General features: G+C 38.0%; 1 protein-coding gene across 1 annotated transcript; it reads left to right on the top strand.

The window, feature by feature from the left end:
* The first annotated feature begins 6,181 nt into the window (after window positions 1-6,181).
* LOC143892163 (NADH dehydrogenase [ubiquinone] 1 alpha subcomplex subunit 9, mitochondrial-like) lies at window positions 6,182-25,071 on the top strand. The gene is made up of 12 exons (XM_077396609.1): window positions 6,182-6,349; window positions 6,970-7,066; window positions 7,621-7,685; window positions 7,956-8,041; window positions 8,192-8,276; window positions 8,364-8,434; window positions 13,719-13,850; window positions 23,447-23,562; window positions 23,710-23,833; window positions 23,911-23,979; window positions 24,269-24,389; window positions 24,504-25,071. The coding sequence occupies exons 1-12, from the start codon at window positions 6,259-6,261 to the stop codon at window positions 24,638-24,640; spliced, it is 1,194 nt and encodes a 397-aa protein (XP_077252724.1). The 5' UTR covers window positions 6,182-6,258; the 3' UTR covers window positions 24,641-25,071.
* Window positions 25,072-25,692: the final 621 nt, after the last annotated feature.

Below are 25,692 nucleotides of genomic sequence, written 5' to 3'. Positions count from 1 at the left end.
TAATGATATCTGATCTCATATATTCTAACACGTGGATCCGCGTTGAATAGGAAAACTAAAGTCGGAAAGAGAGTAACTTTGTTGTATTTATATAGCAGAGCGCACCATACTTCTTTGAAGAGTGGGAGGAGTGGTCCAATTGGGGTCCTTGTTACAATTGATCTGGTCCCAAATTTTAAAGGAGGTTGTTTGCAGGGAGGTCTATGTTTGAAGGACCTAGTTAGCCCATGTGATCTCTTCATGAGCTAGAGAGGGAAGGGAAGCTGCCCTTGTCAATTCAGTTTTATATACTCATCACAAGGTTTATTAAAGTCTACATCTTCAATGTAACTTAATTCCTAGAATGCAACGCTTTGTCCAACTAAAAGCAAGATTGAATTGAATTTCGAAGCAACGGTTTCCTTGGATATTTGGGTACCTTGAAATGGTTCTTTTCAAGAGGCACTTTTTTGCCTGTCTGCCTTGTATGCAATGATAAATCTATCTCATCACCCCTTTTACTTCAGTCTTTCTAGCACTTAAGCTAGTATTTTTTTGCACCTGGTACTAGGTAGGTGTGTTGATTTTTCCTATTCAATCACTTAGAAAGTCATTGGTAGTCTTAATTCTTTTAATATTTCCTATCTTTGATGAAAATATTGACTATGTTTAGCAAATGATGCCTACTTTAGCTGTTACCGGATTACCAAATTACATTATCCAACACAATCTCTAATTCAAAAGACCATGTATTGTGCTTATGTCTTGTATTTTGGCAATGATTTATCGAGTTTTATAAGGGATACGTCTAGTCGTAATGAAGTTACCACGCTGATATTTAATCCAACGGATGACTTTTTAAGATGCTGTTGTTGGACCAGGACATTTTTGTCATGCCCTTATGTGCACCCATATAGTTTCACGTGATTTATCACCCACACAGACTAATGTGTGCGACGTGCCGACGTAGATGCTGGTGGCAGCCCCGGCATGGCCCTATTGAGGTCTGAGTCAACGTCTCAGAAGGAAATTTTATTTTTCGGATAGCTTCTCTAGGAGTGTATATGTATATGTGTGTGTTAAACACATTGGATATAAAGTTTTAATGTTTTCTGACAGAGAGAAAATATAGAGTTTTAACGCCCTTAAACTTACTTCTACAGTGGACGTAAGCAACCACTGAACCACGTAGTGCAAATATCAGTAGCCTATATATAGTAGAAGCTTCAATTCAAATCGCATGGTTAACCATGTTCTCACGAATTTTAATGTTCCTAGGACAAGTTAACTTACACAACGTCAGCCAAATTTCTGAGCATTGATGATTTCTACCACTCCTCCTTATTCCAGTGAAAACACATTGAGGCCATCTACCACTTGGTCCACTTCATAAGACAAAGGTTGAAGTTGAAGAAATCAAGACACATTGTCTTCCTTCAAAAGAGTAGTCAGTAAAGAGCTTTCCAAGGACTTGATTTTTAATACCATTATCAATATTTCATATGTACATAAAATATAATACAATTGCAACATAAGGATATGATAATCATTGTATAATGGAAAATCACTTATATTATAAACATTCAGTTAATCATGGGTCGGAGATCGTAATGTCGGTTCTCATATTTTCAGTATTGAATGGGACTAAAACACATTTTGGATCGAAAGAGACTATCTGATGAATTTTTTCTTTCTTTCTTTCTCCAACAAAAACCTAGGTCCGTTTGGTTGCACCAAAAATTAAGAAAATCAAAGTAAAAGCACGTGTATTCCTTTTCCCACCATTGTTTGGTTGCCATATACTATTCACATGAAAGGTCCCGGTCGGCGGTGAATTTTCCAAATGCAAGCCTTCTTCGCCATTTGACTTTCCTCTCAAATCAATAGAAAAAAGAAGAAGGGAATCTGTTTTCTATATTACATACATCCAGCGCAATTTGGAATTGCCTTGCTGTTTAACATGAAATTAATCAAGTCAAGCTAAAAGCCCTCAACTCCTTCGGGAAACCTTGATTTCAACCTGTTATTAAAAGCAGTAAGAGCTGAAGATAAAAAATGTAAACTAAGATCAATAAGATGAGTAAAATTATAGACTTTTTTCACTTGAGTTTCTGAATTCTGAAGAGCTAACTCTGTTTTTCAGACCCATAACTTGCCCAAGACAGATGGTTACCCATAACTTGCTCAAGGCAATTGGTTAAGTGCAACTACCCAAAAGACTGATGTAAAGGATGTTCAGACGATAAATTAGGCCTAAACAGTGAGTGTAAGGTTTCTGTAACGACCCGATTTCCGTCGTGTCGCTACGAGCAAAAGAAAGTAAAAATCATGGAAATATTTTTTTTTTTTATACAAGCATCAACGACGATCCCGATAGAATCTTATTACAACTTAAAAATGATACATGACGTAAGACGTCAAAATGCAAGGACTCCAGGAACGAACTCTCTGATCACACAGTCCCTTATCCCATGGTTCCTTCATTTGCAAATGCTCCGCCATCTAATGCCTCAACCCCTGTGGTGGAGGAATCAACGTCAAAGCAGGGTCATCCAAAGACCGAGCAAAGTAAAAGAGACAATAATAACAGTGCATACAATAAAATCCACATTTCAATAATGTCTAGAATAAAGATTACAATGCCCATGGCAATATAAATCAAAGGAGTGACAATAATTTCAATGTATGCTATGTATGCATGTATGCAACAATTTTATAAAATGAGACAGCACATTCCCCAAGTACATCCGGCTTTTCCCCCATTTATTTTTCTGTCAGTTCTTTTCTGACTTTTTCATTTTCTTTTATTTTTTTCTGCCGGTGTCCTTGCCGCACGGCTAACCACTACCCCTGTCTGAAGGTAGTGACGTTATGGACTTGGATTACGGTCTCGCATTTGCCGAGCCGGGGATACTATCCCTCGGGGATACTTTCCCTTTTTGGTTGGTTTGCCAACGAAAGGCAGTACACGCTTCTCGCGTTGGCCTTTGGACCTTAGGTCCCAGGATGATTCCACCACACCCTTAAGTTCCCCTTCACTTTCCCCCATGTATGCAACATGTATGCAATTACTTACCTTTTGCCTTTCTTCCTGCATTCATTTCAATTCATTTGATTCCAGCATTCATTTCAATTCATTTGATTCCAGGCAAGCGAGTATAAATTCACTAAGCAGGTATTTATCAGGCAATTTATAAGCAGAGCTACATTGCATAGACAATTATATTGAACACCATTACAAGACAAGGTCTAGCTGTCACCTGCCTTTTCTTATAGTCGCAGTAGGACGAGATGGCTCCTGTAGGCAAATAAGTGAAATAGGTCAACACTAGTCCTTTCTGTGTCCATTTATGTCCTAAAATAAGGTTCCCTGTGTTCACTATTCATGTGGGCCCCACATGCTACTATTCATGTGGGCCCCATCATGTCACTATTTATGTGGGCCCCGCATGTCACTATTTATGTGGGCCCCATCATGTCACTATTTATGTGGGCCCCATCATGTCACTATTCATTTCACCATAAGTTGATAAAGTTTACTTTACGGTTACTATGCTAGTATTTCACCGTTAAGTATATAGGTGGTAGAACCAACCATTACTTTATCCATATAGGTGGTAAAACCAACCATTACTTCAAATAAAATATAGGTAGGTGGTAGAACCAACCATGAAAGAGATCATTAAATAATTTAGGTGGTAGAACCAACCATTGAAAGAGATCATTGCTTTCAAATAATTTTAGGTGGTAGAACCAACCATTGAAAGAGATCATTAAATAATTTAGGTGGTAGAACCAACCATGAAAGAGAGACTATTATAAAAGACTTACTTGGTAGTGGATTTTCTTTTTCCTTCTTCTCTCTCTCTCTTCCTCTTTCTCTTTCTTCTCTTCTCCTTTTCTTCTCCTCCTCCTCCTCTATTTATAGACATTTTTTTGCATAGTACTTTTTGCATAGTAAAGACTATTTACTATTTTAAATTATTATTTCTGTCGGTCAATAGTATTTTTGCATAGTACTTTTGCATAGTAAAAACTATTTACTATTTTAAATTATTATTTTCGTCGGTTAACAGTATTTTGCATAGTTAATAATATTTTTTTATTATTAATTTTGTCGGTCAATAGTATTTTTGCATTTTTTTATTATTATTTTCGTCGGTGCGATGATATTTTCGTTTCCACTAGGGATGGGTCCCGCTGGTGGTAGGACCCGCTGGTCGTGGGGCCCGCTTGTGTGGGACCTACTTGTGTGAGACCTACTTGTGTGGGGCCCGCTGATGTGGGGCCCGCTGATGTGGGACCTGCGGGTGTGGGGCCCGCTGATGTGGGACCTACTGATGGTGGGACTCGTTTGTAAATAGTACTCGGTGGGTCCTACTGTGAATAATACTTTTAAATAGTGTATCTCAATAGTGAACTTGCATAGTATTTCTGCATAGTAATCTCGCATAGTGACTATTGTGAATAGTAATTGTGAATAGTGACTATTGGAAATTTTTAACATATATATATATCTATTCCGTTTTTGTTGACATCTGGGGCGGTGGCTTAGTGGTAGGAAGCCGTTCAATCTTAGCTTAGACTTGGGTTCGAATCGTGTACGCCCCATTATGCCAGATGTCCTCATGCCCGATTAACTTGGGGAAAATGAGTAATGGCCGATGATTACCCACCTATGAGGCCATTTTTATATTTATATATATATATATTTTACCGGTTCTTACAGTTTCCCTCTTAGAGTGAAAAACAAATTGAAATGTCAGAGACTGACTAAAGAAGCAATTCAAATGACTCAGTGCCAAGTGAAGCTTTGGTTTCTAGTGTAGTCAATTAAGCAAAACCAAAACCTCCACTAAAAAATAATGAGTCAAAACTGATCCTTTATTTGTACACCGGGTCCTTTACTTTAGAAAGGCCCTTTTTATAAAGATTACCCTCGTCTCTAGTTATTTCTAGGATTGAAACAAACTACTATAATTCAAAGGGGTTATATGCTGTGTGACCGTATAGTCCAGTATCTTTTAAAAAGTGTTGTAAGCTCCACTCCATAGGATGATCCAAACCATATGTTTGTTGGGCCCCATATTGGGTGCCAAAAATCACTTCCATAGGATGATCCTAACCCTCTGATCCATAGAGGCTTCCACAATGTTTTTGTTCCTCTATAGCTTGGAGGGTTAGGATCATCCTATGGAAATGATTTTTGGGGCACAACCTATTTACATTGTGCCCAACAATGTGCCCGACGGTTTGGATCGTCCTGTGGAGTGGGCTCTAGAACACGTTTTGAAAAATACCTGACGATACCATGCGAGGCACACACCATGTAAAATAAATCCTAAGTAAGAGAAGATTAAAAAGAATAAAAAACAGAAAACTGAATCGGGAAAGCTTTAGGTAAGTGAAAATGTAGTTTCCTTTTACTTATGCTTTTTGCTTCCTAACAATAGTAATTTCCATGCGAGCAATGATAGATACAAGGGAGCCCTTGCATATAGAGTGGCAAAAGGGCTCTTCATTGGGTCCACATCATTTCCAGTTACATTTTAAAATCGGTTGAAAAGGAAAAATCAGTTACATTTGATGACGTGGATCCAATCATGAGCCCTTGTGCGGCTCTTTATGCAAGGGATCCCTTGTATCTATCATTCCTCTTTTCTCATTAAAAGACAAACAAAAGGGGGGTGTCAGATGACAAGAAAATGGGTGTGAGGAATATCATTTCCCTAGTAGCAAATAGGGGTGCAACTCGGGTCGGTTTGGATCGGGTTGAGGCCAACCCTGGGCTGCTTCATTGGATCCGGAAGCTTCATCTAGCCCAACCCGAGATAGCATTCCCTCAACACTAACCCGACCCAACCTGAGCCTCAGGTTGAGAATGGTCAACCCTAAGCCAACCCCTCTAAATCTCTCAACCCTTACCCAACCAATCAAACCCAAAATGGGGTATGGTTGGGTTCGGGTTCACCTTGGGCCAAACCCAAAAATACAAAAATAAATAAAAAAAATATATATATATATAACCCAAAGAAAATCAAGATAAAATTATATGACGGAGGTCAGGTTCGGGTCGGGTCGCCAAGGCCTCAACCCTAAACCCGAGTGGAGGATGAACCCGTCTGGTTCGGGTTGAGCCCGACCTAAGTTGCACCCCTCATAGCGGTGGGACCCTATTTTTTTAAGAACCTTTTGTTAAGTTTGGTAGGATTAACACTCGCGCGAATTAGAAACTCGTCTCTCTCTACATTTTTTTCTATTTTTCCAAGAGCAGGAAGAATGATGCAGGCATACAGAAGATGTTTAGGGCACCAGTCCTTAAATCCCTACCCATCTATATCTCCTCTCTATTCCATTTATTCTCTCTCCGGTAATTCCACTTCATAATCCTCTTTCTAGGGTTTTGGAAATTCTCTCATTTTCTCTTCTTATTCCTCTTCAATCATGTGATTCTCTGATCTCCTTGGTTTCTTTTTCCTTTATTTCAACGCATTTTTTCCCCTTTTCCATTACGCCCTGTTTGGATTGCAGGAACTTTTAGGAAAAGTTTGTGAAGGTAAAATATTTGTAAAAATCTCTCCTTTTTTTTTTTTTTTTACAATTGAACAAAGTTAACTCAAACCAAACCTATTAAACTTTTATGTAGACGGTCCTTCAATTTATGATGATATCCATTAAAATTAACGATTATCATATTGTTTCCCTCTAAATTGTGTAAAGAAAAAACAAATACTGAGTTTTTTTTTGTTGTTGATATGCGCTTATGTTTATGGGTAGTTTTAATGTAGTAGTTATGTAGTTGTGGGTATGTAGTTTAGGGTTGTGGTGTTAGTTATTTGTGATGTGTCTTGTTAGTAGGTAAATGAGATTGTGATGTGGCTTTCCCTCTTTTGTGTGTGTGTGTGGGGGGGGGGGGGGGGGGGGGGGGGGTACGTCCGCCCCTCGCATTGTATTTATATTTGAAATTTGGTGATTCGGATTTTATTGCAGATTATGGAATTGATCATCCTCGCCATGGATCGACACTTACCACTAAGGGCGTGGGACATCTTGTTCGCAAAGGTACAGGTGGAAGATCATCCGTTAGGTACAATGTTAACTGCATTTTCATTTCATTTTCTCCTTTTAAGTTGATTGGAAAGAGCTGCAATCTTGTGATGATGTGAAACAACCAGTTACTCCAAAATTTTAAGCTGTTAGAGTTGGTGTTATTTGATCATTCATACTTAAACACTCCCCCTCACACGTCCCTTCTCTTTTGGGTTGGCCTTACACATGGTTTTTTTTAATATCAAGCAGTTGTTGGGTTTTGAACCCATGACCTGACATGAGGCAATAGCTCTGATACCATTTGAAACAACCAATTACTCCAAAAGCTTAAGCTGTTACAGTTGTTGTTATTTAATCATTCATACTGCAACATGCAAAGTTGGTTTGTAAATAATATTGAAATTAAGTAGTGTGGATTGCAACTTTTGTTTAGATGGCATGGGGATGAAATTGAAGGTTCATAAAAGAGTTTATTCATGGAAACAAAGATAACATGAATTGAGTTTGAGATTATAGGCTCATGTACGATGCATCATATTTTCCTCATCTCTCGTTTTATTATCTAACATGGAGTTTGTGTCATTTCGGCAGTGGAATTGTTGCGACTGTGTTTGGAGCTACTGGGTTTCTCGGCCGTTATGTTGTGCAACAGCTTGGTAAGCCGATTTGAAGTTTATTGTCTTTCCCTCCCTTTTTTAATATTGAATTCATATGATGTGCTCTTTGTCTGGATTTCTGTTCCTTATATTTTTTCTAGCAAATTTCAATATCTTTTGAGTTAGGTATGTGGGAATTGTTTGTTCAATCACTACATATGTTTCTATTTCTTGAAAACATTGTGATACCATGAATCTCAACCTCATAAAAGAATTTTCATAGAATCATCATAATGCTCTGAGGTGCTTATATTCGTTTACAAATGCCAGCTAAAATAGGATCGCAAGTGCTGGTTCCTTTTCGAGGTTCTGAGGATTCTCCTCGCCATCTCAAATTGATGGGTGATTTGGGCCAGGTAAATTACAGACATTTCTCACATTAATTCTGATATTGCATTTGGGAAGTCTTTTCAGCTTGGAATTGTACTTCATACATTGGTTGCACTTATTTTTCGTACGTTTATCTCCAGTTTACATTTTGATATTGTAATATCTAATGCATTCAGATAGTGCCAATGAAATACAACCCAAGAGATGAAAATTCAATTAAGGCGGTGATGGCAAAGGCTAATGTTGTTCTTAATCTAATTGGTTTGTATTCATATATAGGATTTGGTCTTTGTGACCTTTGGGGAGGCTGTGTGATACATTATGCTGATAAACAATTTGTGTTGGCAGGAAGGGAGTATGAGACTAGGAACTATAGTTTTGAGGAAGTGAACCATGCTATGGCAGAGCAGCTTGCAATGGTTGGTACCAACTTGTTTATTGGAGAGAGGTTTATAAAATCATTCTTAAGCAATTCATATTGTTTGTGGATTTATTTCTTTTTGAACTGGATGGTCTTGTAGCTTTATAAACTCGTGTTTGTGGAGGAAGAATGTTCTTCTGGAACATTTCCATTTAGTGGAAAAACTATAATTCTTTTGAATGGTGATGATTTATTATTAAGAAAGAAAAGGGCAACAGAAAGACCTCGACCATGGCTGACTTATGTCACAAGTTTTAAGAGCTTTCTATGGTTATGATGCGTTAAAGTATAAAAAGATTAAATGACGCCATCTCCAACAGCCTAAGCTTTTGGAGCAATTGGTTGTTTCACATGTCATCAGAGCAAAGGTGTCCTGGGTTCAAAACTCCTTTCTTTTAAGATCAAAACTCCTTGATATTAAAATTCCACATGCAATGGCCAACCAAAAAAAAACAGAGGTTCCACTAGTGCCATGTGTAGGCCAACCCCAAAAAGAGGGGCCACACGTGAGGGGGAGTGAAGTGTAAAAGATTAAGTAAAGCCATCTCCAATCGCTTAAGCTTTTGGAGTAATTGGTTGTTTCACATGATGCATGCATAGGAAAGAGACCATGTGACTAAGGGAAATGAGGGGTTTCTTTATTTGAGTTTTACAAGCTTAAGACTTTAGGGATTAATTTTTAGAGTTACTTAAAGAGGCTTCAGTTATTCTTTAATGGTATTTTAGTTTTTCATATTTCATCAACTTATGTGAGTTTTTTTAGTGATATGAAAGGGGGAAGTGGGAGTCACTAATTTTACAATATTGGGTTTTATCTTTTTTGAAGAGAACTTTGCTCTTTTTCTCTCTATTGTTTGGGTGTTATTTTAGTTTTTCGGGAATTATTCATGCTTAAATCTTATATTTCTACCCTCGATGTCATAGGTGGTTTCAAAATTGTTGTCCATGCTATGAAATTCTTTATTGCAGATTACATCAGATTTATAATCTTTTAATAGTCCAAACATCATCCTGGGATTTATGTTTGAATGACAACAATTTTTTATTTATTTTTGAATAGTAACATGTTTATATTAAAGCAAATAGAGACTGAGGAGATCCCTAGCAGTACAAGTACCATAATAAGCTCAATGAAAAGAAAACATAAGAGTACAATAATCGCTATGGGGGAAGGAAATCGAAGAGTTACAAAGACTCCTTCGCAACACCCTCTTTAGCCAAACTATCAGCGTCACTATTCGCTGAACGCCTGATATGATTGAATGACGTTGATGCTGCCCCAATTCTGTCTTGAATTTCATCAAAAAAAGCAGTGAATCTCTATGGGATTGGATGAGAGCCTCTTAGCCACCTGATTACGTTGAGGGAGTCTCCTTCAACCCCCACTTTATTTAGGTCCACGTTGTGAAGCAACCTGATTCCTTCCTTGGTGACTGGCACAAACTTCCGCCTCATTTGAATTTGCCACCCTGATCGGACCTCTAAACGCCCATATTACCCACCCCCCCCGGCCAACAAAAACTACAAACAAACAAACAAAAGTACCTTGATCTAGATGATCAAGACAACAATCAAAACCAACAAAAGAGCAAAAAGTGATCAAACGAATTGAATATGATCACAAACTATTAGAGCCTCTCTATGCACACCACTACAAACAAGCTAATTGGCAACCTCATTTGCTGTCCTAAAAACATGGTAAAAAGATACATATTTTCCTTCGACATGACTAGAAACCACCTTTAAAGCTTCAACGAACCTCATTGGAAAACCTTTCCACTCTCACACCCATTGGACTGAATCAAGAAGATCACAACCCACACGAAGAATACCATCTTAAGCGTCATTACTTTTGCATCAATTTTTTTTGAATGACAATCAAATATCATTAAAATTTGAAAGAAACAATAAGATCGAGGAGGTCTAGAAAAGGAGAACAACAGGCTATAGAAAGCCAACTAAACAAACCAACGCAATCCCAAAAACCCAAAACCCAAGAAAAAAAAAAACTCGGTCAATTCCACAACACGTGAGCCGATCCGCCTCACAATTAGCGACCACCATACGCGCTTGAATTATGTCTTGCGATCCTCAATCATATCCAATATCTCTTTGGTAGCATTAGCAAAGCCTTCAGGGGAAACATTCGACATCCCTCACTTAAGGGAATCAGCCTCAATGATCAAGCAGATTCAGATCCACCAATTTGATGCCAAAGAGATGAGCCTGCACTTCAGCCTCATTATAACCCGTCTCACTAATAGGACCTGAGAAAGCCCAACTAATCTCGTTTGAAGAGCTCCTGAGAAGGCCCACAACACTAGCATGGCCCAAATTGCCAAGGCTCGACCCGTCGAAGTTCAGCTTCAGAAACCGGATGACTTCCTAGGATTCATATCAAGAAGTAACTGATGTATCTTATGCGTAAAAAAAAAGTAACTGATGTAACCCTAAATATTGGGAGATCAACCGTCCACTAGACCATCACTGAGAAGATTTGATTTTGACTACTCTGAACACTCCTAGATGTCTCTTTAAAAACTCTTTTGTTCTGTTCTTTCTATACTAACTACAACATATTTGCAAAAAAGAGGTTCCATAGATTTCTACCCCTAGAACGCTAAGGAGTGAACACCCAAGCCTCAATAAGATCCGCAGCACAGCCAGGATGAACCAACTTACTCTGAATAAACTAGACAAAAGGCTAAATTGTATTTGTGAACCTACAATGAATTAGTAAATAATCAATTGTCTCAGCGTCCTGAAGACATTGTGTACATGGTTAACTAGGTTCTTTTGTCTATGCTGGAGATGGTCTATTGTAAGGATTTGTCGAGACAAGCCGTCCAACAAAAAGCTTAATTCTAGGAGGGGCCTAGGAATTCTAAGCTCTCCGAGCAGCCACGCTAATATTTTGACCAAAGGCATGTTGAACAAAACTTGAAAATCAGTGAATAAGGGATGGCTTCCACATCACTTCTGCATCCAGAATTTAATCTTTCTCTCCATTTCTCAGTCTGAAACAGATACCATCTAAGAATCTAGCTCCACACTTCCAAATTTATTGCTAGACCAAGGAGCGTTAAGATCTATAAACATCCTATGAAGACCAACAGTCAAAGATGGATCCATACTTGGAAACAATGACCATATACCAATGCCTCATTTTTTGGCTTGCACATCTCCTCCCATTTGACGAGATGATATTTTCTGTTGTTACCGTCATCTTTCCTGAGGAAATTTCTTTGAAGTTGCTCAATTTTCTCAATCACCTATGAAGGGCAACGAAAAAGGGACATGTAATAGATAGGAAGGTCCGGCGGCATATTCTTGATGAGAAAGATTCTTCCCCCCAAGTTACATATTACTTTTCTTTTAATGTGATAAAATTTTTCCCACTCTCCCAATGATTGGATCCCATAGGCTCTTTGGAGGTTTGCCAATGCACAGAGGAAGACTTAGGTAAGAGTTGGGAATGGTCCTAGTTCTACAACACAACGACGTCACAATTTAATCAATATTAGGTTCCATGACCTCATACTTAAAAAATTATTAATTCGTTGCCCCAAAACTACTTCGTAGCATCTAAGGCTAGCCTCGAGGTTTTTAATCTTTCCTACCTAAGGAAAGCCGAAAACTAATGAATAAGGTATTGTCATTTGTCATATTGAAGGTGAGGGATATTGACCACATCATTCCCCGTGCAAGATCCTTCAATTGGACAACTTGATTTAGGTTTAAAGGGATATTGACCATATCATTCCCCGTGCAAGATCCTTCTATCAGACAACTCGATTTAGGTTTAGACATTATCCAGTTGAAGGCTTCCTCCATGATGGTGAACAGAAACGGGGAGGGGAGGGTCACTTTGGTGTAAAGCTCTAGAGGTCTTAAAGAAGCCTTTAAGCAATTCATTGACAATAATAGAAATCCTGACTGACAAAACACAAGACTCATCCAACCTCACAATTTAGAGTCGAATCCCATCCTAACCATAAGATGATCCAAACAATCCCACTAAACTCTGTCATACATTTTTTCCATATCAATTTTACACAGAATGCCCCTTTTCCTAGTTAGGTGATAAAGCTTGATGCATTCGTTAGCAAGAATAGCCCCACTGAGGATTTCTCTTCCGTTTATAAACACAATTTGAGTGTTAGATGATACCTCCTAAAGCTCCACAAGTCTATCCTCCAACACTTAAGCTAAAACTTTATAAACAGGACTAAAAATCGGCAAGTCTTTCCACACCATCCTCTTTTAGGAATTAAAATAATGAAAGTAGCTCCCATACGACCATACCTTTATTTATATTCATGCCTTCAAAAAATTCATAGAACAATTTCATGATATCCCTTTTGGTCCGCTCTCAAACCTTGGAAAATGGTCCTCCAGCGCCTCACAAGTCCTAGAATCTAATTGATCAAACAACATATTCTATGACCTAGAAAGGGCCGACCTTCAGTCTGAAACTCCCAGCCCTTTCCCCTAAACAAGTTACATTAAAATCCCCCTCGCCGGATACAATAGAGGATCTGCTAGTCAACACTAATCAAGGAGAGCCAAACCACATGGAATCACGAATGGGGCCCAAAGTAGGATTTTACACATCTGAGAAAGCCAACTGGGAATTGCCCTCCACCCTTTGTCTAATGGAAACAGAAAAGACCCGTTTAACCTCCTTTAAGGGCAAATTTTACCCCATCCCATGCCACAAGAATGTTGCCAGCTGTCTCGGAAGCATCAAGAGCCAAAAACCAAGATTAGGGGAACACCTAAGGCCTCTAAGGTTGGCAATAGAGATACCTTCCAGTTTTGTCTCTTGAAGAGAGAAAATAGAAGGTTTATTCTTCCTAAGGATCTCTTTCTCATGAAGGTTTTTTTTGGAGCCTAGTCCTCTAATGTTTTAGTTCAGAATCATTAACCCACCTCATATTGACACCACAACATTTTTTTCCTATGGTGTATGCTTTTATTTTTTATTTTCCTCTTTATTACTATCAATATGGGATACATATCATAGGTAATTCTTTTAGTTATTAGTGTTTTACTTTCCAGATGATTGACCTTTAAGGCTAATTTTTTGTTCTAGCTTTCTTTTATTCCCTTGTGGCTTTATACTTAGGTTATCTTGTTCAATGTGTTTAACTGTTTTGATTGTGAAATAGAATATCGATTTATCTTCTTCCATAATGGGCAGGATCCGATTTACTGTTTGGTCTTTTTTTTTTTTTTCCAATTTTAAGTATATAATTGGACTTTCTTGCTTACATATGCAGATCGCTAAAGAACATGGTGGCATCATGAGATTTATACAAGTTTCTTGCTTAGGTGCATCTTCAACGTCTCCATCCATAATGCTAAGAGCTAAAGCAGCTGCAGAGAAGGCTGTTTTGAGAGAATTACCTGAGGTCATACTTTACTTTGGTTTCTTTCTCCTTATGAGAAAATTCCACCTCCTTTTCCCTATTTGAATTATAAAAGAAAGTTTGTATACTCTCAGCAAAAAATAAAAGAAAGTTTGTAAAAGGTAGAAAAGAAAGTTTTCAACCATATGTATCTTGTTTTGTGTGTTTATGTTTCTTGCGTCTTAACGTGTAGTTAGCTACACATCGAGTTTGAATATGCTTTTGAGGAGATTATAGATCTCTCGGTTTTCAACACGATGCTTGCAGTCGATGTGGGGGGAGAGGGGGTTCAAAAGTTGGGATTAACCTACTCTCTCTTTGAAGAGTCGCTACCTAGATTAGGGCCTAGAGTTAACGCTGACCTCAATGGATCAATCTTCGATACTAGAGGGGGTTTAAAATTAAGTTACGGTGTTGGAAGGTGTTAGCCCCAACTAGTTTGGGACAAAGGGAGATTATAGTTCTCTCGGTTTTCAACACGATGCTTGCAGTCGATGAGGGGGGTTCAAAAGTTGGGATTAGCCTACTCTCTCTTGGAAGAGTCGTTTCCTAGATTAGGGCCTAGAGTTAACGCTGATCTCAATGGATCAATCTTCGATACTAGAGGGGGTTTAAAATTAAGTTATGGTGTTGGAAGGTGTTAGACCCCAACTAGTTTGGGACAAAAGCTTAGTTGAGTTGAGTTGAGTTGGAAGGTGTTAGACACCAACCATGCCCTTTGAATACCAATATTCATAAGCCTCTTAATGTGATCTTAATATGTTTGATTCATTGAGTGACCACATTACGTAACATGTGAATGAAATCTAAATCATGCATTGATGCTAGGGAAGAATCATGCCATATGCATGCACCATCCATGGATAGGAAACTATTGAAAGATGTGACTTGAAGCTGATTGTATGGATGCACGATGTACTAACTTAACATGAAACTATAACTTAATGATGTGATTCGGTCATCTTAGCATCCATTAGATTTATTTTTTTATTGGACTATTAGACACATGTTATTTTCTTTTATTAATATTTTATTTGAATTATTAGCCTTTTTTAGCCTAGATGTGGGGGATGTCTACATCACCCATGGCCCACCATACCCTTTTCTCTCCATGGCCCACCATTCTCACCTTTTCCCAAGGTCCACCATCACATAAGCCTTAACCCACACATCGGCCATTAAAGAATCCGGTCTTACTATTTTTAGTATGTACGAACTATTTTTAGGAAGCACATACTTGCCATTTTCAGTAGGTGCAAACTTACGTTTTTTTAGTAAATCCGCAAAAGACCCTTCAACCCTCCTTATAAATCTTGGATAAAAATGTGAAAAGAAATCTTCCTACATTCAGCGTACTCCTTCCCCTCTTTTTCTTCCCTTCTTTTTCCTTCTCTCATGTCTTCTACTTTTACATCTCTCTCTTCTCGCTTCTTACATCATCTATTAATTCTCTTTCTTCCTTCTTACGTCTTCTATTCATAATCTCCCCTTTTCACTCACCCTTTTCGGTTGAGTCTATAAGTTGTTTCTCTCTTTCTCCATTTTCACCCATCCTGGTTGGGTTTTGTAAACCGTTTCCTACCCCCCTTCATCCTTCTCGTTTGGGCTTATAAATCGCTTCCTCTTTCCCCCGTTTCACACTTCCCTGTTGAGTTTATAAACCATTCTATATTTTCCCATTACCTTTTCTCCTCGATGTTCTTTTCCTTTTTTTTTTAATGGTAAAGATTTCATTCAAAAGAAAGACCGAGATGGTCAAATACATGAGCGTGAAAAGTAAAAAGGAAAGAGAAATACAAATTTTTTTTTTGAAAAGTTTTTCAATCGCATATATGAAGAAGCGGGGGAAAGAAATCAAAAAGTTGAAAAGACGACAAAAACACCCCATCCTTGGCCAACTTATCTGCCACCCCGTTGGCCGATCTCCTAATATGACGGAAGAAGATATTGGTTCTCCCCTTGATATCATTTATCTCGTCGAAAAGCTCGGCAAATCTTCAAGGGGGGACATGAGCACCACTAAGCCAATGAATTACATTGAGGGAATCCCCTTCTACCACCACACTTTCTAGGTCATCCCGCACCAACAATTTGATGCCTTGATAAGCCGCACGTACCTCCGCCTCACTCTAATCTGTCACTCCAATAGGTCCTGCATAAGCCCACTTGACCAATCCCTCCTCATCTCTTAAAACTCCTCCTATACCAGTCCTTCATTTCCATTTTCTTGATCTTGATCTTGATCTTTGTCTTATTTTTAAATGGTAATGAATAATATCTTGATCTTGATCTTTTCTGGATCTTGATCACCCTTTTCAAGATCTTGATCATTTCTTGATCTCGATCTTTCTTTCCTTCATCTCTCCTTATCCTCGTTGAGATCAACTCTTTCTTCTCATATCTCTATCCATATCTATTTCTTAATTTAGAGGCTGCACTATACTCTACACATATCCCTATCCATATTCCATTACCCCTTCTAGATTTCATTGGGCCATAGTTAGGGGTTTATTTTATATCCTTTTCGCATTGTGGACAGACTAGTATATTATTATTTCATCTTGGTTACATATCTGATTTCTTTGGAATGCTACTTGATGTTTATTCTATTATGAGAATGTATGGTGCAAATTCCCATAAATCATCCTGTGAACCTTAAATTCACATCAATTTGGTATCGGAGCCTTGGGTTTGCATCACTTAATAGCATGGTAACCGTGTATTCAAATATGCAAATGAAGTAAATGCAGAAATGAATAAAAAGGTAAAAAAACAAGGCCTAAAGTGAAGCATTGCCCTGAACTACACAGGTTACAGAGTTGATTGACAGGTTGGCCAGTCTATCTGCGCCTGAGCACAATCAACCCTCTAGATGGGGTTCAAATTTTGGAAAAAAGAAGTTTTAATTTCAGACTCAAGATAAATGGATTCAAATGAGGTTGCTCTACTTCAAAGACTCAAAAAATTGAATGACAATGGAACTGAGATTTGAATGATCTAATCCATAATGAACTTTCCAAAACAATATGCTTTTTCAAACAAACTAACATTTTACCAACTAAGCTAGCCTAAGCTATATTAGATGATGCAAATTGAAGAGAAGTGGTTTAAAACATGAAAGGACATCAAACTATTGCAAAAAAACTAACAGCAACCTAAGCATGCAAGAAACCCAGGAACTGAAAGTATCGAAAGGAAAGATTATGAAACAAAAAAACTTGAAAATATTAACTCGAGTAGAGAAAGGGTGTGCTTTCCTTGTCTTCTGTTTGGAGGTGCTCTTGCACTTGAACTTGAACTTGAACTTGAGCAACTCTTTCAAAGCTCTTGTACTTCGCATTGAGAGAAAATTCAATTATCTCTTGAATTTCTTGTTCTGTCTTTTTAATTGGTCTAGCACTCTTTTTATAGAGCCTAGGGTTTGAGGACTTGAGTTGAAGAATCAATGTGGGACTAAACTTTATGCATAGGCTAGTTTGAAGTAGATTGAGTTGAGTTCAAATGGGTTGGATTGAATTTTAGGCTAAAACAACTTAGACTTGAAGGTTAGAGATCAGTGATAATGTTTTGCACAAATTTAGACTTTCCTACAAGTTTATTTGAGCAATAATGATGTTTTGATAGAATCCCAATTGGAAATAATGGCTTTGGAGGAGGTTTTGTGGGTTTTTTTATTTGAAAGTTATGCAACTAGCTGGCAAGATCTAGGATCGAGAGGCCAGATTCTCGACCAAGTGGCAAACTCATCGACTGATGAACCATTGCATCGACCGATGGACTTGAATGCAGATCGACAATTTTCACCATAATAGTTAGGGTACTTTCAAAGCTTTTGAGATTTTTTTTTTAGAACTGATTTATAAGGGTCTTTTGCACTATTCTGAAGGGTTTGAAGAACATTGTGGAATGTTCTACAACTCATATTCCAAACATTAGTCAACTAACATCTTTAGGCTCAGATTATCTTGGGTTACTTTCGAAACGATTATCCTTTCAGACTTTTGATGCTATTTGAGGGGTGCTTCGACATATTTAAAAGAATTCAAGCGATCATTATTGGCAGTTTGGCACACACAACCTCTAACTTTTTTTAGGTTAGGAAGGACAAATGACGTGTGTACAGTATTTTAAGTTTTAAAAAGATTTCTATTGAATAATGAAAGTCATAGAAGATAATAGAAGAAGGGAGACCATTCAAAATAATAATAATAATAGTAGAAGAAGAAGGGAGAGTGGGTTCCAACCAAGTTGGACGAATTTATCATTCTAAAAGAAAAGTAGGTTGAAAGAACTTCTGTTGCAAAGGTTCAAGTTAAATTTTTTATGCATCCTAGTGGGCTTAGGGGAGTGATTAGGCATCATGTGGTTGATGCAAAGTGGGTTTACCTAGGTCTTTTCGGCATTAGAGATTTAAATGAGGTGGAGGCCGGAGCTCTCTTAGACAGTCTATCTCATTCCTTTAAAAATCTAAATGGTGGAAGGGGACTCTTGTACCATCAACTCTTGGGCTTCTAATATGTGTATGGATCCTTGGAGGTGTGGCATTCTTGAGGACCTGTGGGATTTTTCTTTTAGGAAGAGGTGTCTTTGTTCATTTTTTCCAAGAGGCAGTTGGTTTAACGGGTTTGTGCCGTGGAAAAGTGTATATGGTTTGAATATTTAGTGGAAAATCTATATGCTTCCGCTAGCTCCCTTAATCATTTCCTTGGCTAAAGTTGTTACTCATTAGAAAAAAATGATTGAAGTGTAAAGCATTGTTAGAATTGCATTGGATAAGTTGCTTCAATCGATCTGAAATTGACTGGTAAGAAATGCAATTTGAAATAGATTTGGTGAGACCTTTTTCTCCTTTTAGATGCTGCATGCTTTTACTTCATCAAAGGAATTCCATTTGCTTTTCTTTTGATAAATAATGCTTTTCTCAAGATGAAGGAAATATAAAAAACAAAAGTGAGACGATAGCTCCACAAGGATTATAAATTGAAGAACAACAAAAGAAAATAAACTAGACCAATGGTAGCACTCTAGAAACTCCATCTCTATGATACCTGGATACTTATGAGAGTTCCAACATATGTGTCTTACATATGTTGGAGTTGGAACTGTTGATTTCGGGAAAATCATGATTGTTAACCATTGTGTTATGTGTATGGAGGATGCGGAGTCAGTGGATCATCTCCTCATCCATTGCAAAGTAGCGAGAGAGGTATGGTGCAAAGTGATTCGAAGGTTCGGCATTTGTCGGGCTTTTCCAAAGAAGTTTTTGAATTTGTTCTTAGGGTGGAGTAAGGTTCTGTGGAAGAGTAAGGGCAGGATCCTCTGGAAGATGTGCTTCCTAGCTATTATTTTGGTGATATGGAAGGAAAGAAATGCTAGAATTTTTAAAGGAAAAGCAAAAAATGCTCAATTTCTTTATATTAAAAGTCATCGCTTTGGTGATTTCTTAGGCCACCCATCGTTTGCTATAAACTCTGCCTATGATCTGTGGGAAAGATGGCGCGAGGTTTGTAATAGTGAGGAAACTAAGAAGAAAATCTTGCAAGCCTGGACCCCACCACCTCCTGGTTTTGTTAAATTTAACTTCGATGGATCAAGTTTTGCGAGCCCGGGCCCTGCCGGTATTGGGGGAGTCCTTAGAGATGCTGAGGGGTCCACCTTGTGGGCATTTGCGGGCCCCCTTGGCATAGCCGATGCCACGGAAGCCGAAGTGCGGGCTGTTCATCAAGGTATGAGACTTGTTGCTCGAGATGGTTGGGAAAAGGTTATTGTGGAGGGAGACTCGGCCAATGTTATCCGTTGCTTAAATGGTCCTCAAAAACCTCCTTGGAGATTTGATGAGATGGATGATTTAGCTAGGTGCAAGTGGTTTGAATTTGAGCATATTCGCCGCTCGGCTAATGAGGTTGCGGATGGCTTGGCTAGAGCGGGTATTCCGCTAGAGGTGTTGGCGCTTTATGATGAGCTTCCTCCTTAATTGCTTCGCTTTGTTGTATTTTAGTACTTTTATTTTGTCTTTTCTCTCTCTCTCCTTCCCTCTTTCCTTGATGTATTGACCATCTCGGTCGCTTTGTTTTTCAATGAAATTTGGCTACCTTATTCAAAAAAAATAAAATTGTGTCTTACACGATAAGATATTGATACTTGTACAATTAATAGGGATATTTCTATTTTTTTTAATGGTAGTAGGGATATTTCTATTGGTCAAACTAAGTATCATATTCCAAACGTAAGTTTGTCTTCCAATTCACTATCATGCTTTTTGCTTGCTAAGTTGTGTGTTTATGACTATAATTTCAAGTATGCTGAGTCTAGTAGATATTCAAATTTATTATTAATTCATTCTTCTAATGGAAATCCAATTAAGTTTTATTTATACATGTCTTGTGTCTTGTCTAATTGTAGAACCCATCCATGTCCGTGTCCTATAGTTTGGAAAATGCCAAGTCGTATCTCCATTTTTCCTGTTTGTATCCTCGTCCGTATTTGTATATTGTTAGTGTGTGAGATCGCCGATCTCGCCACTGGATTATTTGGGTGCTATATCAGGTAACTAGGTTAGATGAGGCGCCGAGGCTAGATTAGGATCATGTTAGATTAGGTTCATTCAATGTTTATCTCCTTCTATGAGTAACCCTTTGAGAGTTTTCATAAAAAAATCCTTTGAGTGTACTATATAAACACTCTTTAGGATTAATTGCAATCATCTAAGATTAGTGAAATACAATTTATAACGTGGTACCAGAGCAGGTCGATTGGACCGAGTCCTGATCACAACTTGAACTACTTTGTTTTTCGGAGGACGACCGATCTAGCCATCTGCTCTGCCATAGTAAAACTCTTATTTATCTTTTTTTTAACCATGTAACGTACTTTGATTTTCATAACCAATCTTTTGTGCCATGACCTCTTCCTAAGCTCCACAACTAACCACACCAGTGCCACTGCCACTGTGATCAGTTCACTGCTGTCTCGATCTGGCCTTCCAACTCGTTCACCAACGTTCTAGATACCGCTGCCGGCGGACTCTTCTAGTACCTATTTGGCTCCACCCAACATTTGCCCCTGCAACCTTGCTTCACCACATGGCCAACACCGAGCCTTACCTTCGTTATACTGTCGCTGCACGCTTGCTTGTCTCCTACGGCAAATGTTGGGTGGTCACCTCTTCTTTTTTTCATTCATTGCTTTCTATATTGGCGCCCAACAAGATCCGAAACATCAGTGGCATTGCTCTCTTTATCCCTTTGAATGTTTTGTATAAATACTTACTAGGTTAATTGCTATCATCTAAGATTAGTGAAATACGATTTATAATATATGTATCTGGGTAACTTAGTGTTTTAGCAATATTTTTAGCAAATCATTTGCTTTACGGCGCATGTGCTGAAACATAGCAGCAATGTCGTCAGTGAACTCCATAATTTCAGCCCACACGGTCCAATATCATTATTTAAAGCCATTGAATGACATTAAAAGAGTCCTCTTCCACAACAAGAATCCCATGTATGATATATTTGAACATTTAAAGACCTTCCAATAGCTGCCTTTCTGCTTCATTCGAATTACAATTCACAAATGCTACAGATTCGAGCAAGTGAGAACCATTTCCATTTGTGATCTCTAGGGACACCCCCTAAACTAGTTGGGCCTTGGCTTCCAAATGAGTTTACCTCAAAGTCTTAATCAATCCCCTAGAATCATCTCCCACCGAAACACAATCATTTCCTTCGTTCATCCCAACACATCCTTCCAACTTTAATGAAGATCTTGAAGAAAATTTTCCAAAACTCTTTCCTAGTATTGGCCTGTTGGAAACGATGTTCTTTATTCTACAAGCAAGGCAACTCATTGATGTTACCCTATCTCTGAAATTTGATCATTTCGCTCCTTCCGGACTTCCCATGGGAATGTCAAAGGGATAATTCTCCGTGAGGTGACCTTTGTTTCTGGAAGGGCCACCAACAACTCCTCAATCTTAACACTGCACACCCAATAAACTCAAAAAACCCTCAAGAAATAATACCAAATCCTCCACTCCTCAATCTCAACACTACACACCCAATAATCCCCAAGCCACCATCCTTATGGCTTGCATATCGCTAACCATTCATTACTTGGAATTTTATTATGAATTCCACTACCCACCCTTTGAATCCTTTCCAATCTTTCCCACCGGAGCTGGAACCTTAAAGAAGGCTATGTAGTAGATACGAGCTTTAATACAGTGGCCTTGATTAGAGTGACTATGCCACCAAAGAGAGATATTTCCTTCTCCACATAGACAATTTCAGAAGGACCACCGAAGCCTAAAGGCAAACCCAAATTCATAGTATGAAATTAGATCTTACCCCTGAGGATTCCAGCAAATTCCTCAATGACACTAGCTTCCACTGCCACTCAACTCCTAGTTAATCTTTAAACATGAGCTAAATTCAAACCATCGTATGGCTTTCCAAGTTAATGGCTTGTTGAGAAGAAATGTCTCGAAAAGTTGTGTCACCGGGCAACTGGAAATGGAAATAGATTTTGGCTGAAATCATGTAAAATCTGGTTAAAATTTTCGGTATTTCTAAAATTTCGGCAATTTCAGTGGAAATCTTTAAATTTCTTCGGACATCATTAAAATTTTGGTGGAAATCTTGTAAATAAGTGTGAAAATGAAATTTCGGCGAAATCTTGTAAAAAAACGATTAACTGTGAATTTCGCTTCGGTCTTAGTCGAAATCCGAAATTTCGGCCGAAATATTTCGGTTTTGGCCGAAATTTAAAACCATGGCTAACCATATATTAATATTATTGTTGAAGTTTAAAATCCACATAGTACTCAACTATGGAAGATTCCAGTATTAGAATCATGATCTTGCTTCAGGTTTTCACAAAAATTCACTCTGATCCAATGTTTTGTATGAAAGCTTGCTGTGATAAAGTTTACTCCATATTTCTCTGCAAAATATCTGCAGATGGACAGTTGCTGGGTTAATAATATACCAAAATGTTAAACTTTTCATTCCACGGGCTGATTAAGCACTAAATGCCTTATTTATCTGCGATAATCAACAATTGACAAGTGCACTACTTTCTTCATCTCTGTTGCCTTAACACGTGGTATGATTTAGTAAACCAGCACTCTATGATCTGATGAATTTTCATGTCAACTTCAATGTTCAAATATAAAAAAAATCATGTCAACTTCACGGTACTCGAAACCATGGTGCTCTATTTTGTTCTTCAACTGAAAGTTACAGTAAGGATGCAAAATTCACCATAAAAATCCTTTGACCCTTTTTTTTTTCTTTTTTTTTTAATTTGATATTTTGATTTTGACAGGCTAGCACTAGCAAGGATCTTTCAGCAGTTCACTTTTTAACTATTACATTTTGCAGCAAAAAAAATTGAAGTTTTGGGTCAATAATATAATTGTGTCAAATTGGCAATAGAACTTTATGAATTGCTGTGGAACTCATGGACATTCACCTTTCCTTGAATCAAAAGATTCATCAAATGAGGACACACTATATTTCTCATATTGCTCTCCTAATTTCACAGGTCATTTTTCCAAGCCCCTATAATGCTCATATGATATTGATTTCCATTCACAGGCAACAATTATGAAGCCTGCGGTTATGATTGGCACAGAAGATCGTATCTTAAACACATGGGCGCATATTGCAAAAAAATGGAGCTTTCTTCCACTTATTGGGGATGGATCAACAAAGTATGTCTCGAATCTTTCTTTTTTCCAGAGGGTTTGTTGAAATGAAATTTATTATGAAAAATGATTGTAACTAATTAGTGGGTATATTGATTCATAGCTTCAGTAATGGGAGGATATTTTAAGTTTTTAACTAACATCCACTTGTAGAATCCAACCAGTATATGTTGTTGATGTTGCCGCCGCAATTATTGCGGCTTTGAAGGATGATGGCACCAGCATGGGGAAGGTCTACGAACTCGGTGGGCCCGAGATTTTTACTGTCCATCAACTGGTAATTTTCGCTCAGTTACGCTTTATTCTTTGCAGTCATTTGAGAGCTCATTCTTACTTATCACAAGCGTTCTGCAGGCAGAGCTGATGTATGACACAATCCGTGAATGGCCCCGATATGTGAAGGTTCCTTTCCCCATTGCGAAGGTAAGTATATGCCCATTATTCTTTATTCAATTCTGAAGTGTATACTTGGTGTTTAGAAAGTTCTGCAAATATGGACACATTATTGTGAGCATATTTTCATGAATTTTATATTATTGCTATAGCTTGCCTTAAAACATTAATGAAACCATGCTTTATATATTATCAGTTGTGGATATTTGAATTTCGAACTAATAAAGTTTTGTTCAGATTTTTATTTTAAATGTCTACCCTTTCTACTCTGATCTTTAGGTCCCATATCTCTACCAACAATGTGTGGTTGATTCTGCAGGCTATTGCATCACCTCGAGAATTCTTCCTAAGAAAAGTTCCCTTTCCCTTACCCACACCTGATTTATTCAATTTGGATCAGATCAACGCTCTCACTGTAGACACATTAATGTCAGATAATGGTTTGTTTCTGGCATGTCTTGCATTAAATTCAGCCTTTATCTTAATTTACTTTTATCACTAGTGTTACCTCTTACAGTTATCTTACATATATCCTTGTTTTCCTGTGATGGCAGCTCTAACATTTGATGATCTTGGGATAGTGCCTCATAAATTAAAGGGTTATCCCATTGAGTTTCTGATATCGTATCGAAAGGGCGGGCCTTCATTTGGTTCTACAATCAGCGAAAAAGTAACTGGTACTGAATTCTAGTATGACATCTATTTTTCTCGCGTGTGGGGGCTTCAGTTGTTCCCAGAAGGCTACTTGACCCGATATTCCGATTCTAGCAGGTATGGATGCCCTGATGATACCATGTGAACACCTTTATTCTGTAATAATCAAAAGGGTTTGTCAATTGCCCAATATCTTTTGATCTATTAAGAGTACCCTTCCACAGGAGGGAGAGGTCTTACACTTTAGGTGTCTGTTCTTTCAACATTGGTCTTTTTATTAGGCTTTTGGAGTGGGTCCCCCATCCATGTCTAGGTTAGCTATAAAAAAATAAAGATATGGATGGTGGGTTGCCATAATCAGTATAGAAAACAGAGCTTTTCTATCATTTCTTTCTAGTCTGAACGGACTTCTGTGCGCATGTTTGGAGTTTTAACAACCCTTTCCAAGAGAAATTTTGGTTTTGTGTTTATGCTTTTCCAGTAATTTATCTTTTTTGATCTTGTGGTATTTAAATTTCGGTTCTCATACAGCATTAGGTTCCATGTGTACACGCGGATTTTAGAATCCGGGATTTCTTCAAAATTGTAGCTAAGCGACGAGAGAAGAAGCGGACTAGCAGTCGTTTTTTACTTCTCACCCTTCTTTCCGCCAGCAAGAGAGTAGCAGATCCTCCCATATTTCCAGGTTTTAGAAATCTGAGGATGAGAAGGTTTTAGGCACTAGTCCCTTCCAATCCAAAGTATCAGTTTCCACTTTAGTTTGCAAGGTTTTATGTTAAATTTAGAATTAGAAGATGCTTTTGATTCATATACAACTATCCCGTCCAATCCAATTTCTAGATGAGTGATGCTAACAATTTTAATAATTATGATAGTTTAAACTTGCAAAAAATTATCGGGGAAAATACTATACATAAGTGCAGTATCGCCTAACCCCAGCTTACCGATCTGAATAATAGAGAGTTGCTCCTAACCCTCTATACATCGGAGGGTTAGGATCAATCTATGAAAATAATTTTTGGGGCACAACCTCTTTAGGCTGTTGCCCATCTAATGGATGATTTGGATCATCCTATGGTGCGGGCCATA

Source organism: Tasmannia lanceolata, unplaced genomic scaffold (assembly GCF_043159265.1).
Source record: "Tasmannia lanceolata isolate RefF3 unplaced genomic scaffold, GAP_Taslan_0.1 ptg000015l, whole genome shotgun sequence".
In the NCBI taxonomy this organism is placed as follows: Eukaryota; Viridiplantae; Streptophyta; class Magnoliopsida; order Canellales; family Winteraceae; genus Tasmannia; species Tasmannia lanceolata.
The sequence above is the reverse complement of the archived record's forward strand: the minus strand, read 5'-3'. Positions and strand labels throughout refer to the sequence as shown.